Source organism: Rhinopithecus bieti, unplaced genomic scaffold, assembly GCF_001698545.2.
Source record: "Rhinopithecus bieti isolate Rb0 unplaced genomic scaffold, ASM169854v2 scaffold_23748, whole genome shotgun sequence".
NCBI classification, from domain to species: Eukaryota; Metazoa; Chordata; class Mammalia; order Primates; family Cercopithecidae; genus Rhinopithecus; species Rhinopithecus bieti.
This window is the reverse complement of record NW_016811596.1, coordinates 3,210,393-3,235,042: the sequence shown is the minus strand read 5'-3', so window position 1 is coordinate 3,235,042 and position 24,650 is coordinate 3,210,393. Positions and strand designations below refer to the sequence as shown.

The window sequence follows — 24,650 nt, the reverse complement described above, 5'->3', positions numbered from 1 at the left end:
CTCAGAAAAAAAAAAAAAATCTGCAAACGGGTGAGTTTCAAGAGCCAAGTGTCAGGCCAGGGCACGGACATAGCTTCACGGTGTTGGAAGTCAGTGACAGAGTCTTTCAATAACTACTGATTACAAAGATTTTAAGGGCACTTTTTACAATTCTTTCGTCAAGGGAAGCTGGGGATATTCTATCTACATCAGGTATTCTGGTGTGACTTTTTCTTTTGTGGAGCTTTGCTTTCTGAGTGAGACCTTCCCAAGTGGCCTGGAAGGCCGTGTGTGGCTATAACCGCTTTTTTTAATGAGCGTAGTATCTGGGTACAGCGTCTGGTCAGGGACACACTGTGGCCTTTCCTGTGATTGTCCACATGGAAGAGACTGAAATGCAACCCATAAAAAAAGTTGTCCCATCAGGTTGAATTGACAGTGCAGGTTTGCACTGTACCTTTGCCATATGTGGTTAAAATGGAAATCTCTTTTCAAGAAAAGTTTCATAGGAGAAAAATTTATCAGAAACATTCTGTTTAAGGAGGAGAGAGGATAAGGTTTACTGCCTGTAATAATATGCATGGAATATCCTGCTGTAGGGAAGCCATAATGTTCATATATTTTTCATTTTAATGAGCCTGGTCCTTATCTTCTTCTGTGTGTGTGTGTGTGTGTGTGTGTGTGTGAGTGAGAGAGAGAGAGAGAGAGAGAGAGAGAGAGAGAGAGACGGAATTTCGCTCTTGTTGCCCAGGCTGGAGTGCAATGGCGTGATCTCGGCTCACTGCAACCTCCACCTCCTGGGTTCAAGCAATTCTTCTGCCTCAGCCTCCCCAGTAGCTGGGATTATAGGTGCCCACCACCAAGCCCAACTAATTTTTGTATTTTTTTTTAAGTAGAGGTGGGGTTTCATCATGTTGACCAGGCTGGTCTCGAACTTCTGACCTCACTCAGGTGATCCGCCCAGCACTTTGGGAGGCTGAGGCGGGCAGATCACCTGAGGTCAGGAGTTCAAGACCAGCCTGGCCAACATAGTGAAACCCCATCTCTACTAAAAAAAAAAATAAGAAATGAGCTGAGTGTGGTGGCACGTGCTACCTGGGAGGCTGAGACAGGAAAATCACTTGAACCCGGGAAGCAGGGGTTCCAGCAAGTCAAGATCACACCATTGCCCTCCAGCCTGGGTGACAAAAGTGAAACTCCATCTCAAAGTAAATAAATAAATAAAAATAAAAAGTTATTAAATATTCAGAACTGCTAACCCTAGAGCATCCGATGTTAAGTTAGCATGGTTCCTTCCTAGCATGTGTGTAAGCTGAGTTACTACCATAATCCAGTTTAGATACCCTGCTTGTTTAACAGAGACGTAGGCCTTGGAGGCCGTGGATTGTGGGGTAGTAAGTTAGTTAAGAGAGAGGTAGGTGGTCAAGTGTGGCAGACATGGCATTTCAAGGTACTTGGGAATGTGTGCTGTTGGTTCTGGTGGTGCCCCTGCCCAGCAATGCTCTGCTTTCAAACTGTGTGCACTGTGGACCAGGCCCTTCTTGCTGGTACCTGGAGGGTGGGCCATGTCCAGCTACCACTATTCAGGAAGCTGCTGGTCTATACAGCCTTTCCTTCCTGCAGTCTTTGCCCGGGACCTTTCCTTTTGTGTTAGGTGTGCCGTATTATCTGGAATACTTGAATGATACTTGACATTTTGTTTTTTTGTAAACATTAAAAAAAATCTTTTTGTTGCTTGTTTTGAAACTTGTAACTTTTTTGCTTCTCAGGAAGATGATTTTTAATGTTGCATTGTTCATGATACAAACTGGAAGCAACACTATCTGGAAAAAAAGTCCTTTTTTGCATTTTGGTAAACAAGCTGCGTTTATTTTTAAAAATTCTATTTATAGAATAAAAACATTGAGTAAGAGCATGCTGTCCTCTGGCTGAAATAAATGAAATGTAGTGAATGGACCTGGACATTTATTTGGCCCTTTTTGCTCATTCTCCAATTATTTATTTTGACTAAAGCTACTGTGTAAATGACTTCATCGTTGAAGCTTACCTAGTAAGATAAGTGCTACTACCTGTTTTTTTTTCTACATACCTATAACAAAACCAAGGAAGAAAATTGAATATAAAGTTAACCACAGATACAAAAATATACTTAAGTGGGGTTTCTAGTGATGGGAAAGATGGAGATGTACTGATGATTGGAATTTCATTTCATATCAAGAACAGAATGTTGAGGGAAGAGATGAAAAGTCAGTGTTCAGATTAAAGTATATTTCTAGACAATGTGTAATATTGGGAAGGGTATTTAAAGTTTCTGCTAAGTGACCAGCTACAGTTATTAAGTTGCAGTGCCAGTTTCCCCAAGGAAAAATGGAGAAATCATATTTCTGAAGAGGTGGTCAGTTTCCATATTACTAGTGTATAATTTTAGTTTGAATGAAAGGGAAACAGAAATAATATCTCTACACTTGTTTTTTCCTGTTTATATAATTAGTATATAATCTCAGCATTTATTTGTATGAAATCCAGAAATCAAAGAGATTTCTTGATTTACCTTTTATGTATATTTTCTCTTCCATCTAGATAGACATTACATCCAAGAGGAAATAATCCAGGCAAGGAAACACAAGCTAATCAAGATGTGTAGTTCTGTGGCTGCCAAGTTGTGGTTTTTGACAGATCGTCGCATCAGGGAAGACTATCCTCAAAAAGAGATTTTACGAGCGCTGAAGGCCAAATGTTGTGAGGAGGAACTGGACTTTAGGGCTGTGGTGATGGATGAGGTGGTGCTGACAGTTGAGCAAGGAAACCTGGGTAAGTCTGTACTAAGTGATCTTTTGGATTTTTACCTAGAATATGATGAATCTGCATGTTTTAGGAATAATTAGGACAGAGGAATTTGTAGCCTTGTCATTACTAAGTGTCTTCTAATTATAAGGTCTAATATATTTTATGGAAGTAATATAAACACTAGTATTTATTAACTTTATTAGGAAACAGTTGCGAGGGAAATTAAAGATGACCTTCAAAACAGATAAACAATAAAACAAAGTAGGCACATGCCTGTAGTTCCAGAGGCTAAGGTGGGAGGATCATTTGAACCCACAAGTTCAAGTCCAGCCTAGGCAACATTGTAAGACACAGTCTCTGAAAAATAAAAGTAAAGATGATTCTCAGGTTCCTTTCACTTTTACTGTCTTCTAGTTTAAAATACCTGGTTTATAAGGTGCTCCTAAGGAAATTTGTATCTTTGGAGGTTCTTTCATTAATACTTGATTAATAAATTAAACCCGTGTGATTCCTTTTTATAAAACACTTTATACATGTAATATAAACTAATACAGTTTTTCTTACAGGTGAGTGTCTTAATGATTTAACTCAATTGGTGATAAATATTTCTAGTATTTTTAGTATTTCGTATTTGTTTTAGCACTGTAGGGGAAGATACCCTGGAAAAGTGTAGAAATTCTTTAGTACTGATTTTCAGGAAACTCTTAAATTTTTGCTTTTGAAAGTTTTATGGCTTACTGTAGCTAAATTGGTAGTTTCTGTCAGGGAGCGTTATATGGTGTCATATTATATGACTGACTTTCAGAAAATACTTCATAATTTAACGATAGTATAAATACATTTTAGATCACTTTCTTCCTTTGTGACTAGAATTACACTGAAGCCCCATGATTTAATTTCCTAATCAGTGAAATGGAGAAAGACAGTTATTGTGAGAATTAAGGCAATGCAAAGTACAATAAAACCTTTATCTGCCATGGTAGGATAATTTCATTCATAGGCTAACAGATCTAGAAGCTTGTCTAAATTAAAAATGTTACCATAGGTTGAGTATCACACTAAGTATAATCTGTTAGCAAACATCACTTTTATTTTCAATCCTCTTGTAACATTTATTTATTTCATCCACAGTACTTTTGATCAGTTATTGTTGCCAAAAATGTTTATTTGTTGTTTCACTCAAATGGGTAAGTACTCTTGTTCTTTTTTTTTTTTTTTTGAGACAGGGTCTTACTTTGTCACCCAGGCTGGAGTGCAATGGCACGATCTCAGCTCACTGCAACCTCTGCCTCCCAGGTTCAAGCAAATTCTCCTGCCTCAGCCTCCTGAGTAGCTGAGATTGCAGATGTGCACCACCACGCCTGACTAATTTTTGTATTTTTAGTAGAGACCAGTTTCACCGTGTTGGCCAGGCTGGTCTCGAGCTCTGAACTCAAGTGATCCACCTGCCTCGGCCACCAAAAGTGCTGAGATTACAGGCATGTGGCACCATGCCCGCCTACTCTTGTTCTCTTGAATGTACTGCCTTTATCAGGATGATGCTCACTATTTTATTTTCAGTGTAATTCTCTTTTCAGTATATATTGCCTGGGTCCAATACCTAGTTATTTATATCCAGGAAATCTGGGATAAGAGTCTATTTCATTATTTCATTAAGTATTATTTCAGCATTTACTATGTGCTAGATAGTGGTATGGTATATGAAATAAAATATAGTCCTTGTGTATTCTAAAGGATAAGGTCGATATTAGTCAAACAGTCACGCAAATACATGTAAAGTTATAACTTTGGTAACATATGAATGAGAAGTATGAATGTCACTTTGCACCCCTCTTACATCTGTGACCAAGATCCTTGATCAAATCAAGGTAAATCTCTAAAACTCAATATTTGTGACCTGCTTGTTTCAGTGTAAGTATATGTACAGTTATTATTGAAATTGGAGTCAGAAACTCAGACACTTTATTGTATTGGGAGCCATGTTCTTGAACTCTGCATGAGAAGAGAAATGCCAGTGTAAAACGTTAGTTCACTCAACACCCCTCCTACAAGGCTTCTGGTGGTTGGAAAACCAAAGGCTATAGGCATAGTTCCTTATGAAATCTAGTGGCTACTAAGTAATAACACAAAATGTGGGAGGTAGAAATGGGCATCTCTGTTTTTTAAAAGTGTATAGGTTGAAAAGGATCTGAGGTTGAAAACCATTGCTCTTGATATTTTTCCCAGTTACCTAGTAGTGAACATTTTCACTTTATTCTCAAGTGGCATTTCTGTGTCAGTCTATCACAGTGGAACTTGCTTTTTTCCATCAAAACTGTCTTGTTATTTCAGCTTCTCTGTCTCTGTAATATCACCTTTCTCCCGTTGACCTAGCCTTACTGTTAACATGTCTTTTTTTTTTTTTAATCCACAAGAGCCAGTATGCTACAAAATTTTGTTACTTTTTCCTTCTAAGCCATAAATGTTCTATCTTCTCACTATTCTGGGTCAGGCTATCATAGCTTCATTTTTTTTTTTTTTTAAGACTAAAAGTGAAGTTTTAATTAATAGGTAAAAGAAAGAGAAAGGAGATCAGCTCTCCCGTGAGAGAGAGGGGCACCTGAGTGGGGCTTCCCATGGCTTCAAATTTTAATGACTTTAGTTAGCCCTCTAGCTTTTTCTTTCTTTCTTTTTTTTTTTGAGTTGGGGTCTCGCTCTGTCACCCAGGCTGGAGTACAGTGTTGTGGTCTTAGCTCACTGCAGCCTCGACTTCCTAGGCTCAAGCGATCTTCCCACCTCAGTAGCTCTTTCTTTTTCTTTTTCAAAACTGTCTTTTCCTCTCTAGCATTTTACATCTTCATTAAACACAACTTTTATCATCCTAATATTCTTTTAAAAATCTTCAGAAACTTACTTTTCTCCTGTAGTGTTAAATCTAATTTAAAATTTTTTCAGACTTTTTGTTGATGCACTTCCTATATATTCAGGCATTTCTAGAAGGGTTTTTTTGTTGTTGTTTTTAACATTTTTCATGTATTATTTAACTCTCATATCTTATGAGGGAGGTGATATTACCATTATGCAGATGAGGAAACAGGCTGTTTCACAGAATTAAGTGGAGAGACTTAAACAAATTGGGATAAGGGAAATGTTCTAAAATTGTGGCTATTTTGCATAATACAGTGAAAATACTAAAAACCACATTTCTATACTTTAAATGGATGAATTTTACAATATGTGAATTATATCTCAAGCTGTTTAAAAAATGTCACACGTCATTTACACGTTACACGTCATTTGTACGTTATCTGTGCAGTGTTTTCACAGTCAAAGAGAAGGTATAGTTATAAATGAGTAGAAGGCATAGAAGTTCTTTTGCTTTTCCTTTTTTTTTCCTCCTCATTGCCTCTCCCTTTGTGTCAGTGTATGTAAAACTGCTCTCTTGAACTTCTCTTACAAATCTGGTCTAGCTCCAATATTAGTCTTTTCTATTAACAGCGCCCTCTTCCTAGCCTAAGCTTGAAGAAATCATGGAGTCAGCTTTCTTCTTCATTCTGCCTTACTTCCACATATAATGTTATAAAAGACTTGTCTGTTTTGTTTGTAATATGTCTGACATAATGTCTGTTCTTACTACGGCTAATGAAATCAAAGTTGCCTGAACTATTATAGTAACTTCTAATACTGTAGTCAGATTAATCTTTCAGAATTACAGTGCTAGTTATATTTGCCTTTCCCAAATCCCCTTTATCGTTTTATTGCCTAATCCTGCAAGTTTTTTTGTTGTTGTTGAATATCTTCATCGGTTAAAAACTTTTGAAACATTCACCCCACTATATGCCTATTTTAAAATAATGAATAATGTACTATGCTATTGCCTGTTGTAGGACTGTCCTTGGGCTAGCAGAATTGTTATTTTCCCTGTTCATCTCTTTTACTGACAGTGTGGCCTTGGATTTTCAGCCTCTGTGCCTCAAATTAAAACCATCCCCCGGCAGCAAGTGTGCTGATTTTTCACAACTATCCCACTGTGGTCAAACTGTGCCAGCTAATCTGATTGCATTTCCACCTCTGTGGAAATGGAATCAGACCTAGGTAAAAAAAAAAAAAAAAAGGCCATAGATTTCCATTGTTCATACCGAGAGTTCTAGCAGGTTTTTGTTGTTGTTGTTTTAAATGTGTCTCAATTTGTCTGTCTTTGGTTAATTACCAGAGCTCTGAAATAGAATTGATAAAAGTATTTCCAGTTTTGTACTTGTTCTTTGGGGTGAAGGTTTGTTGACCTCTTTTTAAAAAAATAACTTCGGCCGGGCACAGTGGCTCACTCCTGTAATCCCAGTGGCTCACGCCTGTAATCCCAGCACTTTGGGAGGCCGACGCCAGCAGATCACAAGGTCAGGAGATTGAGGCCATTCCTGGCCAACATGGTGAAACCCATCTCTACCAAAAATACAAAAATTAGCTGGGCTTGGTGGCGTGCGCCTGTAGTCCCAGCTACTCCGGAAGCTGAGTCAGGAGAATCGATTGAACCCGGGAGGTGGAGGTTGCAGTGAGCTGATATAGCACCATCATGCTGCAGTCTGGCAACAAAGTGAGACTATGTCTCATATATATATATATATATAATGTGTGTGTGTGTATGTATGTGTATATATATATAATTTTTAGAGCAATTTTAGGTTTACAACAAAATTAGGCAGAAAGTACAGGGATCTCCTGTGTATCTCTGCCCACATACATGCATATCTTTGCCCCATTTTGAACATCCCTTACCAAAAGGACACGTTTGTTGAACTTGATGAACTTACATTGACACCTCATCACCCAAAGTCCATAGTTTACATTACAGCTTACTCTTGGGTGTTCTGTAGTCTGTGGCTTTGGGCAAATGCATAATTACACATATCCACCACTGTGGTGTCATACAGAATAGTTTCCCTGCACTAAAAGTCCTGTGCTCTGGCTGTTCATTCCTTTCTCTTTTTCTCTCCTGTTCGTCCTCCTCCTTCCCTTCTTCTCACCCATCTCTTGACAACCACTGACCCTCTGTCTCCACAGTTTTGCCTTTTCTAGAATATATATATATATATATCTAGAATAACATACATAGTTGGCACTGTGCAGTATGTAGTATTTTTGTATTAGGCTCTTTCACATAGTAATATGAATTTAAGGTTTTTCCACATCTTTTCCTGGCTTGAGAGCTCATTCCTTTTATTGCATAATTATATTTCATTGCTTTTATATGCTGTAGTTTATTCATTCAACTGTAGTTTATTCATTCAACTGCCAAAAGACACCTTGCTTCTAATTCTAAGCCCTGGATTATAAATTAGGCTGGGGTTTTTTTTTTTGAGATGGAGTTTTGCTCTTGTCGCCCAGGCTAGAGTGCAATGGTGCGATCTTGACTCACTGCAACCTCCGCCTTCCGGGTTCCAGCAATTCTCCTGCCTCAGCCTCCCAAGTAGCTGGGATTACAGGTGCCCACTACTACGCCTGGCTAATTTTTGTATTTTTAGTAGAGACAGGGTTTCACCATGTTGGCCAGGCTGGCCTGGAACTCCTGACCTCCCGAGATCCACCCGCCTTGGCCTCCCAAAGTGCTAGGATTACAGGCATGAGTCACCGCACCCGGCCTAAGCTGGGTTTTTGTTTTCCAATTTAATAATTATTGGGATCTACTTAGTAATGTGGGAGATTCAAAATAACTATTACAGGTACTTAGATGCTTATCAGCAAAAAGATACATAGAAAACCAAAGTAAAAATACAAACTTTCATTCATGAAGTGCCTGTTTCGTAAAGAACAATGTACAAGGTTGTGGATACAAGGATGGAAAAGACTCATTTGCCAACTCCTGAGGATCTTCTTCTGATAAAGGAGACTGACAAGGAGTCTGGCCTCAAGGTAGGGCCTGGTTGTGAGTAGAGATGGATCATGAGCTCTTCATATTTGGGTTACTTGGGAGTGAGTGTAGGTGGGCACCAAGGATGGTAAAGAATGAAGCCTTCATTCAAAGCAAGATTGCTACTGAAACTTGGTGACAAGTTTGGGATAGCTAGATGATGGAACTTTCAGTGCCAGGATAGAGTCTGGATTTGAGCCAGTAATGAAGACATTTTTCAGTTATGAGCAGAGTATAGAACATTAAGACATTGAGGACATGTATTTTGACACCACAAAATCCATATTAAAACACATTCATTAGGTGAATATGAGAAGTTATATCATCAGTAACATTCTTTTTCTTAGTTTCTTTTGATGGGTAAAAGGCCTAATTAAAAGGTACAAAATTGGATTCATGCTTTTGAGTTTAATCTTTTGACACTTAGTGGTCAACTAATAATTGAGAAACTATTATGTGCCAGATACTTTCTGGTGTATAATAGTAAATAAAGGGTCTTTGCTCACATGGAGCTCAGGAGTCTTGTAGAATTAAGGACTATAAGCTATACTAAGCAGCTGAGGATGCATTTTAATTCCCATTGAGGGTAAAGTATGATTACCACTGGGGGGTGTGTGTGTGCGTGATGGAGTTTGGCTCTTGTCGCCCAGGCTGGAGTGCAGTGGCGCGATCTCGCTCACTGCAGCCTCTATCTTGGATTCAAGCGATTCTCCTGCCTCAGCCTCCTAAGTAGCTGGGATTACAGGCGCCTGGCACCACTCCCAGTTAATTTTTGTATTTTTGGTAGAGATGGGGTTTCACCTTGTTGCCCAGGCTGGTCTGGAACTCCTGACCTCAAGTGATCCACCCCCCCTCGGCTTCCCATAGTGCTGGGATTACAGGCGTGGGCTACCGCGCCCGGCCTACCCTTGTTTTAAATAAGAGATTAAGAAGTTTGCCTGTGGCCTTGCGGCTAGACACAAACTGAGACCCCTTTGAATATTATGTTATACTGCCTCAGAGTCTACTGGGACAGATTTAATACCCTGGAACCAGGTAATTTTTAAAACGCTATTTTAAAACAAAAATGTTAACCAATGACTCTTCCAGAAATGCCAGGACATGGTTTAAAAAGGAAATTGTGAATAGGTAATGTCTGCCTTTTGAGAGTTTCATTATAATGTGTTTTGTTGAAGATCTCTTTATAGGCACACCTTGGAGATATTGCAGATTTGGTTTCAGACCACCATAATCAAGCAAATATCACAATAAAGCAAGTAACACAAACTTTTTTGGTTGATGGCTGCTGATTAGTCAGGGTGGTGGTTGCTGAAGTTGGCTGTGGCATTTTCTTGAAATAAGAAAACAATTAAATTTGCCCCATTGACGTTAAAGATTTCTCTGTAGCATGTGATGCTATTTTATAACATTTTACCCACCGAATTTCTTTGAAAATCGGAGTCCTCTTAAACCCTGCTGCTGCTTTGTCAACTCAGTTTATATAATCTAAATCTTTGTTGTCATTTCAACAACGTTCATAGCCTCTTCACAGAATATATTCCATCTCCATTGGAATGACCGTTTGGTCGTCCATAAGAAGCAACTCATCTGTTCAGCAATCTCATGAGACTGCAGCAGTTTCATGCTGTCTCAGGCTATACTCCCAATTACAGTTCTCTTGCCCTCTTCACCACATTTGCTATTATTTCCTTCACTGAAGTCTTGAACCCCTCATAGTCATCCATGAGGGTGAGAATCGGCTCTTCCACATTCCTGTCAGTGGTGATATTTTGACCCTCTGTCATGAATTATGAGTGTTCTTTTTTTTTTTTTTTTTTTTTTTTGAGATGGAGTCTCACTCAGGCACCCAGGCTGGAATGCAGTGGCACAATCTCAGCTCACTGCAACCTCTGTCTCCCGGGTTTAAGCGATAATCCTGCCTCAGTCTGCCGAGTAGCTGGGACTACAGGTGCATGCCACTATGCCTGGCTCATTTTTGTATTTTTAGTAGAGACAGGGTTTTGCCATGTTGGCCAAGCTGGTCTCAAACTCCTGACCTCAGATGATCCACCCGCCTTGGCCTCTCAAAGTGCTGGGATTACAGGTGTGAGCCACCACGCCCGGCCTATGAGTGTTCTTAATGACATCTAGAATGATGAATGTCTTTCATAAGTTTTTCAGTTTACTTGCCAGGATCCTTTAGAGAAATCACTGTGACAGCTATAGCCTTATGAAATGTACTTCTTAAATTATAAGATTTGAAAGTAGAAAGTACTCCTCTTTGTCAGCTGTCTCACTGAGTTAAAAAAAAAAAAAAATTACTCCTTGATCCATGGGCTGCAGAATCCATGTTGTGTTAACAGCTATGAAAACAATGTTAATCTTTTGGTACATCTTCATCAGAGTGCTTTCGTGACCGGGGCATCATCAGTGAGTAGTCATATTTTGAAAGGAATCTTTTTTTTCTGAGTAGTAGGTCTCAACAGTGAGCTAAAGATATTTAGTAAACCATACAGCAAACAGATGTGCTCTCATTCAGGTTTTGCTGTTCCACTTAGCATAGGCAGAGTCCGTGTAGCATAACTTTTAAGAGCCCTAGAATTTTTGGAATGCTAAATGAGCACTGGTTTCAACTTAAAGTCACCAGCTGCCTTAGCCCCTAACAAGAGAATTAGCCTGTCCCTTGAAACTTTAAAGCCAGTTATGGACTTCTCTGTAGCTGCTGTCAAAGTCCTAGAGGGCATCTTCTTCCAACAAAAGGCTGTTTTGTCTACATTGAAAATCGTGTTCAGTGCAGCCACCTTCATCAGTTATCTTAGCTAGATCTTCTGGATAACTTGCTGAAGCTTTCACATAAGCACCTGCTGCTTTACCTTGCACTTTGCACTGTTATGGAGATGGCTTCTTTTCCTAAAACCCATGAACCAACCTCTGTTAGATTCTAACTTTTCTTCAGCTCCCTCAGCCTTCACAGAATTGGAGAGAATTAGGGTCTTAATTCTAGATAAGGCTTTGGCTTAAGGGAATGTTGTGGCTGGTTGGATCTTTTATCCAGACCACTAAAAGTTTCTCCATATCACCAATAAGGTTGCTTTGCTTTCTTATCATTCATGTGTTCACTGGAGTAGCACTTTTAATTTCCTGCAAGAACTTTTCCTTTGCATATACAACTTGTCTAACTTTGGCACAAGAGGCCTAGTTTCTGGCCTGTCTCACCTTTCAAAATACCTTCTTCACTAAGCTTAATCTTTCAATTTAATCTTTCAATTTAAGTGAGAGGTGTGTGACTTTTTTGCCCTTGAACACTTAGAGCCACTGTAGGGTTATTAACTGGCCTAATTTCAATATTGTTGTCACAGGGAATAAGGAGGCCCGAGGAGAGGGAGAGAGATGGGGAAGCCAGTTGGTGGAGCAGTCAGAACATACACATTTATTCAGTGCCATCTATATGGTCGCAGTTAGTGTCTCCCATTTATAATAGTAACATCAAAGATCACTATAACATATAATTAAAATGGAAGTTTGAAGTATTGTGAAAATTATCAAAATGTGACACAAAGACACAAAGTGAGCACATGCTGTTGCAAAAATGACACTGATTGATTTGCTTGACACAGCGTTGCCACAAATCTTCATTTGTAAAAAACACAATACCTGCAAAAGGCTATAAGTTGAAGCACAATAAAATGAGGCATGCTTGTATATTTAATCTAATTGGAGTTTGCTGGGCTTCATGGATCTAGATGTTTATTTCTCTCTGGATTAGGGAACTTAAAAAAAAAATTGTTGTCCCTTTGTCTTCCTCTACTCCTTCTGGAGTATCCATAATGCGTATTACAGTTCACTTGACACTGGCCTATAATTCTCATAGGCTTTCTTTAGTCCCCCCCCCCCCTTTTTTTTTTTCAGACCGGGAATCTCTTTTAGGACTTGAAATCTGTGGAGCAAGCCTGTCGCCCCATACAGCTCTTGCCTCCTGGGCTCAAGCAGTCTTTCCACCTCAGCCTGCCAAGTAGCTGGGACTACAGGCACGCGCCACCGTGCCTGGCTAAGTTTTGTTTTGCTTTGTTTTGTTTTGTTTTTGTGGAGTTGGGGTTTTGCCATGTTTCTTTGGCTGGGCTTAAGCAATCTGCCTACCTCAGCCCCCCAGAATGCTAGGTTTGTAAAGGCGTGAGCCACTACACCTGGCCATTCTTCAATCTTTTTCATTCTTTTTTGTTTCTTTCACTGACATGGTAATTTCAGATGATCAGTTTTCAAGTTCACTTCTTAGGGAAGATTTTCAATTCAGTCATTTGTTTTCTCTAGCTGTAAAGTTCGTTTGATTTTTTAAGAAATGATTCTCTTTGTTGAACGTCTCATTTGGTTCATTTATTTTTTTCTTCCTGATCTTGTTTGTGTATCTGTATTCTCTTATAGCTCACTGAATTTCTTTAATAAGATTATTTTTAGTTCTTTGTCAGGTACTTGGTAAATCTCCATTTCTTTAGGATCATTTACTTTTGCAGTATGTTACTATTTGATGGTGTCCTTTTTTCTGATTTTTTTTCCCCTGATCCTGAGGCCAAGTGTTGGTGTTTGTATTTGTTGATGTGCACACTTACTCCAGTCCAGTGGCTTTAGCAGAGAAAGCCTTTCAGTAGTCAGCTGATGCAGAGGTTTCTGTATGGTGTGGTCTCTGAGTGGTTTGGACTGCAGCACTGGGCCTGAAGTCTAGCTTCATAAGTGCTTCACTCAGACCCTGAGCCTGAGTCAGCAGGTACGGGCCAGGTGTTGGGATAGGCTTGGTACCTGTGTCTGCAATTGCTGACCTGACACTGGGATAGGGCTGGAGGTTAGATCTGCAGGTCCTGGCCTAGAAACTAAGTCCTCAGTTACCAGCCTGGGGTATGGTGCTGTGGGGGACTGCCTGTCACTGGGTTTTACTGATACAGGGCTGGTGTTGGGATCTAAGGCACATCTGTTACTTGTTTCATTCTCCTGCTTAGGGTTAGTGGAGGGGAGATGTAGGTAATGTGACACTGTCCTTCTTACCCTCTTTAATGCATTTGTCTTATTTCTTTTTTTTTTTTTTTTTTTGAGACGGAGTCTCGTTCTGTTGCCCAGGCTGGAGTGCAGTGGCCGGATCTCAGCTCACTGCAAGCTCCGCCTCCTGGGTTTACGCCATTCTCCTGCCTCAGCCTCCCGGGTAAGCTGGGACTACAGGCGCCCGCCACCTCGCCCGGCTAGTTTCTTTGTATTTTTTAGTAGAGACGGGGTTTCACCATGTTAGCCAGGATGGTCTCGATCTCCTGACCTCGTGATCCGCCCATCTCGGCCTCCCAAAGTGCTGGGATTACAGGCTTGAGCCACTGCGCCCGGCCACATTTGTCTTATTTCTGTGCTACACCCAGGTACTATAATTTCTCAGTTGATTCTTTAGCTCTGATAAATGTATTTTTGTTCCCTGGTAGTTGTTTAAACTGTTGTTTCTGTGAGATGACAAGCACTGGACCATCTTATTTCACCAGCTTGCTAACATCCAGAAGAATATTACTTGTTTTTTTTTTTTTTGAGACGGAGTCTTGCTGTGTTGCCCAGGCTGGAGTGCAGTGGCTGGATCTCAGCTCACTGCAAGCTCCGCCTCCCGGGTTTACGCCATTCTCCTGCCTCAGCCTCCCGAGTAGCTGGGACTACAGGCGCCCGCCACCTCGCCCAGCTAGTTTTTTGTATTTTTTTTTTTAGTAGAGACGGGGTTTCACCGTGTTAGCCAGGCTGGTCTCGATCTCCTGACCTCGTGATCCGCCCGTCTCAGCCTCCCAAAGTGCTGGGATTACAGGCTTGAGCCACCGTGCCCGGCCCAGAAGAATATTACTTGTTACACAGTCGTCAGACGTCCCAGGTCCCGATGGAGGCAGGCTTCTCATTCAGGTGAAGACTTTTCTGAAAACTCCATATGCAGACTGTCTGCTAGTTAGAATTTTCTCCCCTAGGAGGGCAAAGGATGTTCTACTTTTTTTTTTTTTGAGATGGAGTCTTGCTCTGTTACCCAGGCTGGAGTGCAGTGATAACGATCTCCGCTCACTGCAACCTCCACCTCCCAGGTTCCAGCAATTCTCCTAACTCAGCCTCCTGGGTAGCTGGGATTACAGGTGCATGCCACCATGCCTGGCTAATTTTTGTGTTTTTAGTAGAGACGGGGTTTTGCCATGGTGGCCTGGCTAGTCTCACCTGAGGTCAGGATGCTCTACTTTCTTTTTTTTTTTTTTTTTTTGAGACAGAGTCTCACTCTGTCGCCGGGGCTGGAGTGCAGTGGCCGGATCTCAGCTCACTGCAAGCTCCGCCTCCCGGGTTTATGCCATTCTCCTGCCTCAGCCTCCCGAGTAGCTGGGACTACAGGCGCCCGCCACTTCGCCCGGCTAGTTTTGTATTTTAGTAGAGACGGGGTTTCACCGTGTTAGCCAGGATGGTCTCGATCTCCTGACCTCGTGATCCGCCCATCTCGGCCTCCCAAAGTGCTGGGATTACAGGCTTGAGCCACCTCGCCGGGCCTCCGGATGCTCTACTTTCAAGTCATCCTAGAGTTGCATCTGCCCAAAGTCTGCAGCTAGCTCCTTTGCATATGTTCTGAGCCTGCGGGGCACACGAGCCCTGGCAAAGGCCACAAGGGGGCAGGTGGGAGCCAAAGGGAGCCCTGCTGTAGAGTGGCTGCTGGGTAGGGCTTTAGTGCCATATAAAGCTGTAAGTTTAAACATCTGTGTGTAGGTATGTGTGAGCATAAATTTTCAACTCCTTTTGGTACACACCAAGTAGCACAGTTTTCCTGGACCATATGGTAAGAGTATGTTTACTTTTGTAAGAAACTGCCACACTGTCTTCCAAGGTGGTTGTACTGTTTGGTTCGTTTGTTTTTTGAGACAGGGTCTCACTGTGTCACCTAGGCTGGAGTGCAGTGGTGCGATCTTGGCTCACTGCAACCTCTGTCTCCCAGGTTCAAGCAATTTTCCTGTCTCAGCCTCCCAAGTAGCTGGGACTACAGGTGTGTGCCATCTTGCCCAGCTAATTTTTTTATTTTTAGTAGAGACAGGATTTCATCATGTTGGCCTGGTTGGTATTGAACTCTTGACCTCAAGTGATCTGCCCGCCTCAGCATCCCATAGTGCTGGGATAACGGGGCGTGAGCCACTGCGCCCGGCCCAGGTTGTACTGTTTTGTGTTCCCACCAGCAATGAATGAGAGTTCCTGTTGTTCCACATCCTCTCCGTTGTTTCATGTTGTCAGTGTTCTGGATTTTGGCCAGTAAGATGTAGTGGTATCTCTCACTGTTAAAATTTGCAATTCCCTGAAGACATGACATAAAGCACTTTTTTGTATACTTATTTGCCATCTGTATATCTTCTTTGGTATGGTGTCCAGGTCCTCTGCTCATTTTTAAATTGGATGATTTATTTTCTTATTGTTGAATTCTAAGAGCCCTTTGTATGTTTTACATAACAATCTTTTGTCAGTTATATTATTTGCACATATTTCCTCCCAGACTATAGCTTGTCTGAAAATGATACAGGTATTTTTCTACACTTTCTTTTGGTTAGTACTAGCATGGTATATCTTTCTCTATCCATTTGCTTTTTTATTTTAATTTTAAACTTTTAATTCTTTTTTTTTTTACCCACAGGAGTTTACTGGGCCATTTTATGCTTCTTTTCATTTTATTTACTGTTAAAATACATGTTTTTCTATATTTACAATAAATTTTCTTATAGATGACACGTAGTTGGGTCTTGTTTTTTGATCCACTCTGACAATCTCTGTATTTTAATTGGAATATTTAAACTCTTGACATTTACAGTGCTGTTGATATGGTGGAATTAACATCATGTTTGTTACTGTTTTTTCTTTGTTGCCCTTGTTTTTCTTATTTTTGTCTTCCATTCTTTTTTTGCCTTTTGTCGTTTTAATTGAGCGTTTTAATTCTATTTTCCCTCCTTTCTTAGCATTTCATTTATGTAGCTTTTTAAAGTGGTTACCCTAGGTTTGCAATATACATTTACAACTAATCTAAGTCCACTTTTAAATACCCTCCTCATGGGTAGTGCAAAATATTGCTAATTCCTCCCACCAGTTCCAGAGATCATTGCTGTTATTCATTTCCTTTAAGTGTTATATGTAACTGTATGTTTGTGCCTGCACACACACGCACACACACACAGTGATTATTACATGCAATCAAATAAAGTTGGCACTTTGGGTTTTGTTGTTGTTGTTGTTTTTTGTTTTGTTTTGTTTTGTTTTTGAGATGGAGTCTCGCTCTATCCTCCTGGCTGGAGTGCAGTGGCGCGATCATAGCTCACTGCAAGCTCCGCCTCCTGGGTTCAGGCCATTCTCCTGCCTCAGCCTCCTGAGTAGCTGGGACTACAGGCGCCCGCCACCACGCCCGGCTAATTTTTTGTATTTTAGTAGAGACAGGGTTTCACCGTGGTCTCGATCTCCTGACCTTGTGATCCACCCGCCTCGGCCTCCCAAAGTGCTGGGATTACAGGCGTGAGCCACCGCGCCCAGCCTGTTGTTGTTTTTGAGAGACAGAGTCTCGCTCTGTTGCCCAGGCTGGAGTGCAGTTACACAATCTTGGCTCACTGCAACCTCCGCCTCCCAGGTTTATGCAATTTTCCTGCCTCAGCTTCCCAAGTAGCTGGGACTACAGGCATGTGCCACCACACTCAGCTAATTTTTGTATTTTTTTAGTAGAGATAGTGTTTCACTATATGTTGATCAGGCTGATCTTGAACTCAACCTCAGGTGATCCGCCCGCCTCGGCCTCCCAGAGTGCTGGGATTACAGGTGTGAGCCACCTCACCCAGCCAAAGTTGGCAGTTTGTATCCATGGGTTTTGCATCTGTGAATTTCACATTCACAGATTCAACCAAATGCAGATCAAAAATCTAGTATTTTTGGCCAGACATATTGGCTCATGCCAGCACTTTGGCAGGCTGAGGCGGGCAGATCACTTGAGATCAGGAGTTCAAGACCAGCTGGCCAACATGGTGAAACCCTGTCTCTACTAAAAATATAAAAATTAGCCAGGCATAGTGGCGGGCGCCAGTAGTCCCAGCTACTCGGGAGACTGAGGCAGGAGAACTACTTGAACCACAGGGGTGGAGGTTGCAGTGAGCCAAAACCATGCTACTGCATTCCAATCTGGGCAACAGAGTAAGACATTGTCTCAAAAAAAAAAAAAAAAAAAAATCTAGTATTTGTGAACACATGATGAAATATATTTGTCTGTCAATACATGCATACATTCGTGGAATGCAAAACCCACAGTTAGGGCCAACTCTCGGTATCCATGGTTTCTGCATTGCCAACTAGGGGAACTTGAGCTGCTTGTGTGCATTTTGGTATCCGTGGGGGATCCTGGAACTAGTTCTTTCTCAGAATTCCCATATCCTTATATTATCCATCAGTTTTTACTTGTTGTCTACTATTTTGTGGAAGTCCTTAGCCTATGAATCAGTCTTTTAAAATTCTACCGCTCCGCTACATCTGTCTTTGGTTAGTTTAGTTTTTGACTCTGGTTTAGTGTCTTCAGACTGTGTTTTTGCCTTTTCACATAACTTGTATTTTTTGGTTGAAAGGTGGGAATTGTGTAAAAGAAACTAGTAAATAGGCCTTTAGTGGTATAGTGGTAATGTTGGGGGAGGTGAAGTATCCTATGATTAGGTCTCTGCCTTTTGGTGAGCCTCTGCTACTGGACTACAAACATAACTAGTGTATCCCAATCATTTTGTTTCCCTTTAGGTGGAACATAATGTCCAGAGGGGCTGGAGTTTTGTATTTTCTCCCCTAGGTAGGTTAGATTCTAATAAAATCCCAACAAGTTAGTAGCTTAGTCTTCTAAGCTTACCAGAAACTGGAAGTCCTACTTAGGCTTTTTTAATTTTTTGAGACGGAGTCTCACTGTGTTTCCCAGGTTAGAGTGCAGTGGCATGATGTTGGCTCATTGCAACCTCCACATCCCAGGCTCAAGCAGTTTCCCACCTCGGTCTCCCTAGTAGTGTGCCACCATGGTCCACTAATTGTGTGTGTGTGTGTGTGTGTGTGTGTGTGTGTGTGTGTGTGTGTGTTTTAAGAGATGGAGTTTGCCATTTTGCCCAGGCTGGTCTTGACCTTTTAGGCTCAAATGTTCCACTTGCCTCTGAAGCAGAATATTTTCCTGACCACTTCGCAGATGGGAACTGGAGTGCCTGGGCTCCAGCAGGGGTGAACTCCACTCACTGCTCCACCCCTCATGGGATGGGGAGCACAGGTAAGTGGGTGCAGGAGCCAGGGCAAGTGCTTTTGGGTGCCCACAAGAGCAAACTTCATACTGGCCCCACCACAGTGTGCAGGGGAGGGTACCCAGAACCTCTAAAGCCCCAAAGGAAGTGTTACAGTGCCCTTTTAGCTTTGCCATCCACAGATGACTTAAGTGTTAACAGGTCAGTGGAGGGTCAGCATGACAGCCTTTTGCACCCACACTCGTGGCACCCAGGTTCTTGTCCAGTGTCCAGGAGGAATGAGGTCACATAAATGAATCGAAGGTGGTAAATGTGGGGTATTTTGTTGCAGATGAAAGCGGCTCTCAGCAGGAAGCTGAGAGGGGATGGAGCAGGAAGGTAATCTTCCCCTGTAGTCCAGCCGTCTCCAGCTGGACTCCTCTCCAAAGCTGCGCTCTCCAGCTGTCCCTCTGAAGTCAGGCTGCTTCTCTCTGATGTCTAACCATAGTCTCCGATGTCCAGCTGCTTCTGTTTATGCTGGCTGAGCCTGGGGTTTTTATGGACACAAGATGGAGGGTGGGGAGGGGCAGGCCATGGGTGGTTTTGGAAAAGGCAGCATTAGAGCAGGAAAACAGGGATGTAAATTCCTACTTTGGGCCATGGTACCAGGCTTTTTGGCTTGAGGGTCGGGCCCTCACCAGGGACCTGCCCTCTTTTGCCCAGAATTTCCCTGCCTCCTGTCGCTATGACCTCAGCCTCCCAAAGTACTAGAATTACAGGCATAAGCCACCATGCCTGCCCATTTTATGTGTTTGCTACATTTTGTTTATCCATTTTGCATTCCCATCAAGAGTGTACAAGCGTTTCAATTTTCCACATCTTTGTCAACTTATGTTTTATAATAGCCATCCTAATGTGTAGAAGTGTTATCCCATTGTGGTTTTGATTTGTGTTTCCCTAGTGATTAGTGATTTTTAGCATCTTTTCATGGACCTATTGGCTATTTGTATATCTTTGGAGACAAATGTGTATTCAAGTCCTTGGGATAATACTGACACAAGAGTTTAAGAAATTGTCAGGCCTTTTCTGAGCATGTGTTTTGACTGTCCTTGGATGCTTTTGTTCTTTGTGTGTGTGTGTTACTGGGTCTCTCACTCTGTCACCCAGGCTGGAGTACAGTGTTGCAGGCATGCATCACCACATCTGGCTAATTAATTTTATTTTGTTTTTCGGTAGAGAGAGGTCTTGCTGTCTTGCCCAAGCTGGTTTTGAATTCCTGGGATTAGGCAGTCCTCCTGCCTCAGCCTCCCAAAGTGCTGGGATTACAGGCATGAGCCACAGTGCCCAGCCACCTTGGCTGCTTTTAGATGTCTTAATTTCCCAAATAGTCTCATTCTAGCTTGGTCTCAGGGCCTAAGATGGTCCGTTACATGTCTCCAGCTATAACAGCTTGCCCCAGGCATTTGCTGGACTGTAGCTAGCTTGCAGCTTTTCCAACCTGAGAACCTAATTAAGTGAAAGAGACTAGCCCTTAAACAGATTCGAATATTGCTAATGAGATCTACCCTATACCCGCCAATTTGAGGTAGGGAATTGGGCTGCCTAAAGTCTTCTAGATTAAGACAACTCTGCGTTGTGGGAAGAGTAGGGCAAGGGTGAATAAAATACCATCTTTTCTACCATTTTCAATGCAGCTCTTTCTTTTTTTAAATTTTCTTTGAGATGGGGTCTTGCTCTATCGCCCAGGCTGGAGTGTAGTGGCGTGATCTCGGCCCACTGCAACCTCCTCCTGCCAGGTTCCAGAGATTCTCCTGTCTCAGCCTCCTAAGTAGCTGGGATTACAGGCATGTGCTTTCATGCCTGGCTAATTTTTATATTTTTAGTAGAGACGGGGTTTCGTCACGTTGGCCAGGCTGGTCTCGAACTCCTGACCTCAGGTGATCCACGCACCTCGTCCTCCAAAGTGCTGGGATTACAGGCATGAGCCACTTCGCTGGGCCTCCTTTCACTGTTTTTCAGAGGTTCTGTAAGATTATTTTAGCCAGTTCCTTTTGTTTGTTTGTTTGTTTTTTAATGTTAGGCAAGGAGGGGATGATGAGGGCTTGGAATTTCCTATTCTACCACTTTGCTGGCATCCTTTAGTGGTTCTTTAAGCTCTGTCAGCAATTGGCAAACAATCTTTGCTGTGTGTCCGGAAATGTCTTTTTATTTGCTTTATTCTTCAATGATAGTTTAGTTGGGTTTAAAACTGTGGAGAGTCAGTTACTTTGTACTCCAGTATTTTGAAGATGTTGTTTTTATTTCGGCATCTGATATATGTAGAATAGTCCTGTCATTTTTAGTTAATCTAATATTCCTCTTGGATACCTGTGGATTTTTTTTTTTTTTTTTTTTGCTTTGCAGTATCTCAAGTGAGGATATATGTTTTTTATCCTTTTGAGGATCATGAACATACTTATTTTAAAGTCATTTTAGATTGCTTTATCATGTTTGTTTCATCAGGATAGAATTCATCTTTTGATTTCTAAGTTTATTGCCTGTTTTTCTTTTTTCATGTGCCTTAACATTTTACTTTGCAGGCTTAGAGTATGAAGTATTCTCCTTCCTCTTCCCCTGCCCAAGTTTGTTGGCCAGTAACTTTGGTTGCTTCTGCTTGGTGTCTTGAGTCTCTTGGACTTAGAACTTTTTTTTTTTTTTTTTTTGAGACGTAGTCTCGCTCTGTCACCCAGGCTGGACTGCAGTGACGGGATCTCAGCTCACTGCAAGCTCCACCTCCCGGGTTTACGCCATTCTCCTGCCTCAGCCTCCCGAGTAGCTGGGACTACAGGTGCCCGCCACCTCGCCTGGCTAGTTTTTTGTATTTTTTTAGTAGAGACAGGGTTTCACCGGGTTAGCCAGGATGGTCTTGATCTCCTGACCTTATGATCTGCCCGTCTCGGCCTCCCAAAGTGCTGTGATTACAGGCTTGAGCCACTGCACCCGGCCAGAACTAGAACTTTTATTGTGGACTGGAGTTTGAGACCCTGTTGGTATTGGAGATTTTTGTAGATTTAATGACCAGATCAACACATAAATGGGCACAGGTCTGTAAAATGTGAGGCTGTTTTCTCTTGCCACTCTAGCCTTTAGCTTTTACTTGGCAGGTGATTCCTACTTGCCCTTTATTTCTGCCATTGATCAAGAGTTAGTTGCTTGTCTCATTTGGAGTACTTTTGATCCTAAGGAATCAAATTACTGGACTTTTCTGCCCTTTGTAATATATGGAGCCCAACACACCTAGATCCATTAATTGAAGTCACATTCACACTTTCCTATTCCATTTCTGTTTATGGAGATAGTAGTCTTGTGTTTTAACATGGCTGAGTATTTAAAAAATTAAAAACTGTATATTACTGCATTGTGTATTTTTGGGGTGGTGTTACCTCTTTTTTAATAAGGAAGAAGGAAAAAATGGTTCAAAAATCTTAGCATTCAGATAATCTGACATTTTAACATTAATAACTTGTATGCATATCCTAAGAGTCAAAAAGTACTAATGGCATAATTAAAATGCAGACACTTCGTGAAGATAATGTCCATCACCTGCCTTCTTGAATATTCTTCCGGGGGAAAGCGTCATGCATATAACAGAAAACTACACACACACACACACAGTCTTTTTTAATGCAAAAGAATCCTACACATTGTTCTGAATATTATTTTTCCCTTACTTACTATTTTAGAGGGTTTTATATGTCAGCCCAGCCAAAATTCTTTATTCTTCAATTTTCAGTTGAGGTATAATTCATACAATATACTGCATAGGTCTTCTTATTGGTGGACGTTTGTGTTGTTTCCAGTTTGCAACTTTGAATAAGTCAGCTATAAACAAATCTTTTTGATGACGTTTATTGTTGTTTTCAGTATGGCTGTATACTATTCAGTTATATAGAACTGTGATTTAGAAATACCCATTGACGTTTTGTTTGAAACAAGTGGGCAGGAGGTTGCTCTTGGCAGCTAATAGGTAGAGGCTAAGGATGCTGATAAATACTCGTAACGCATAGTACAGCCCCCAACAACAAAGAATTGTTCTGTTCAGAAATGTCAGTTCTTGAATTCGTATTATACATATTTTATTTAGAAAACAAATGCTTCTTGTTAAAGCAAAAAAAAAAGACTCACTAAAATTTTAAAATGTTTGCTCAGATCATTGCCACGTCTTAACTCAGGATCTACTATTATTTAAAAGTTACAAGGTGAGATCCACATGTAGTATCTATTTACTTCATTTACGTATCTATTTGCTCAGTCATTGCCACATTTAATCAGGTCTACTATTATTTAAAGTTACAAGGTAGTCCATCATGTAGTATCTATTCTACTACCATAGCTAGTGAATAGATATGGAGGAGGAGAATGTTCTATTATTAAGTAACCTAAATATAAGGAAAAACATGAAATTGCTTTAAGTCTGAATAAGTGAGAAACTAGAATAGGTTGAGATTTTTAAATTCATGTGAAGAAAAGAGTTTAATTAAAATTGATTCGGGCTGGGCATGGTGGCTCACGCCTGTAATCCCAGCACTTTGGGAGGTCAAGCCAGGAAGATTGTGTGAGACCAGGAGTTCAAGACCAGCCTGGGCAACATAGCAAGACCTTGTCTCTACAAAAAATAAAATAAAAATAAGAAAGTAGCCAGATGTGGTGGTGCGCATCTGTAGTCCTAGCTACTCGGAGAGGCTGAGGTAGGAGGATTGATGGAGCACAAGAGTTTGAGGCTGAAGTGAGCTATGACCACTGCACTCTAGCCTGGGTGACACAGTGAGACCCTGTCTCTGAATTGATGATAGATGACTGATTTGATTGATTGATTTAGGTAGATTGTGTGACTACTACTGAGTGTCTACTATATACTGACCCTTTGAAAGGTACAGTGTAGTGTTTGAGTAGGATACTGTCCTCACCCCATCAAGTCCTTGTAGGTCTACTAGAGGACAATAAAATAGTTAGTGGTTATAATAGATGTACAAATAAGGTAGTTGGAGAACACAGAGGAATTATCTCGTAAGGCAGAGGAATGGTGAAGTTTCGTGGAAAAGTTACATTTTACCTAGGCCTTATGGTACCAAAGTAGACTTAAGTTTTAGAGAAAAATACTTGCGTTTTAGGCAAAGAAAGGAGCCTAAATCTGAGATTTGGGAGAAGGAAGGAGAACTTGGAGAAAGGATAACTTAACCTAATTATTGCTGAAGTCAGAAATATAAGGGTTTTTGAACTAGGGCAGCAGTTCAAAACTGTGCATGGGAGATAGTAATCTTGTATTTTAACATGGTTGGAAATAGAATGAGCTAGTTTACCTGAAAGGTGTTTTGAAAGTAAATATATTGGCTCTGGTGACCTATTGACGCTCAGAAAGTTTAATTTATGTTCTTATGAGCAGGAAGTTAGTGCCTGTTACCCTCACCTTAATACCTTTATTATGTATGCATAAGAATCTTTGTCTCATAGATGAAAAATAATACTTTATTAAATCGTATACTATTTAATGACATCTAAGGAAACAAGCTATATTTGGACTGAATGTGAGTTCATTTAGTGGTAGTCATGAGTGTAAAAATCGTTGATTTTGTTTTTGTTGGTGGCCATTGGGTTTAGATGTTGTCATGTTTTACTTGCACATAGTATTGTGTAGCTTCTCAAAGTTTATTTTAGTTGTTTCTTTTTATTAACTAATTCAACACAGCAACTAGGAAGGGGTTAACTTGTATTCCAAATTATTTTATAAAATATATATATTTATTTAAAAT

The 24,650-nt window shown here is 41.0% G+C and overlaps 1 protein-coding gene across 9 annotated transcripts in view; it reads left to right on the top strand.

Moving 5' to 3' along the window:
- The window catches only part of RIMKLB (ribosomal modification protein rimK like family member B), a 93,521-nt gene that overhangs the window by 13,947 nt on the left and 54,924 nt on the right, over window positions 1-24,650 (top strand). For 7 of the 9 annotated variants that reach the window (XR_001889644.1, XR_001889642.1, XR_001889645.1 and 4 more), the window contains one exon: window positions 2,560-2,790. Coding sequence is in view for 4 of the 9 variants with exons in the window: in XM_017894278.1 (XP_017749767.1) it covers window positions 2,616-2,790 (175 nt within the window). In the remaining 5 variants the exon portion in view is untranslated. The remainder of the gene's footprint in view (window positions 1-2,559; window positions 2,791-24,650) is intronic. The other 2 variants (XM_017894279.1, XM_017894281.1) reach the window with 1 other exon arrangement.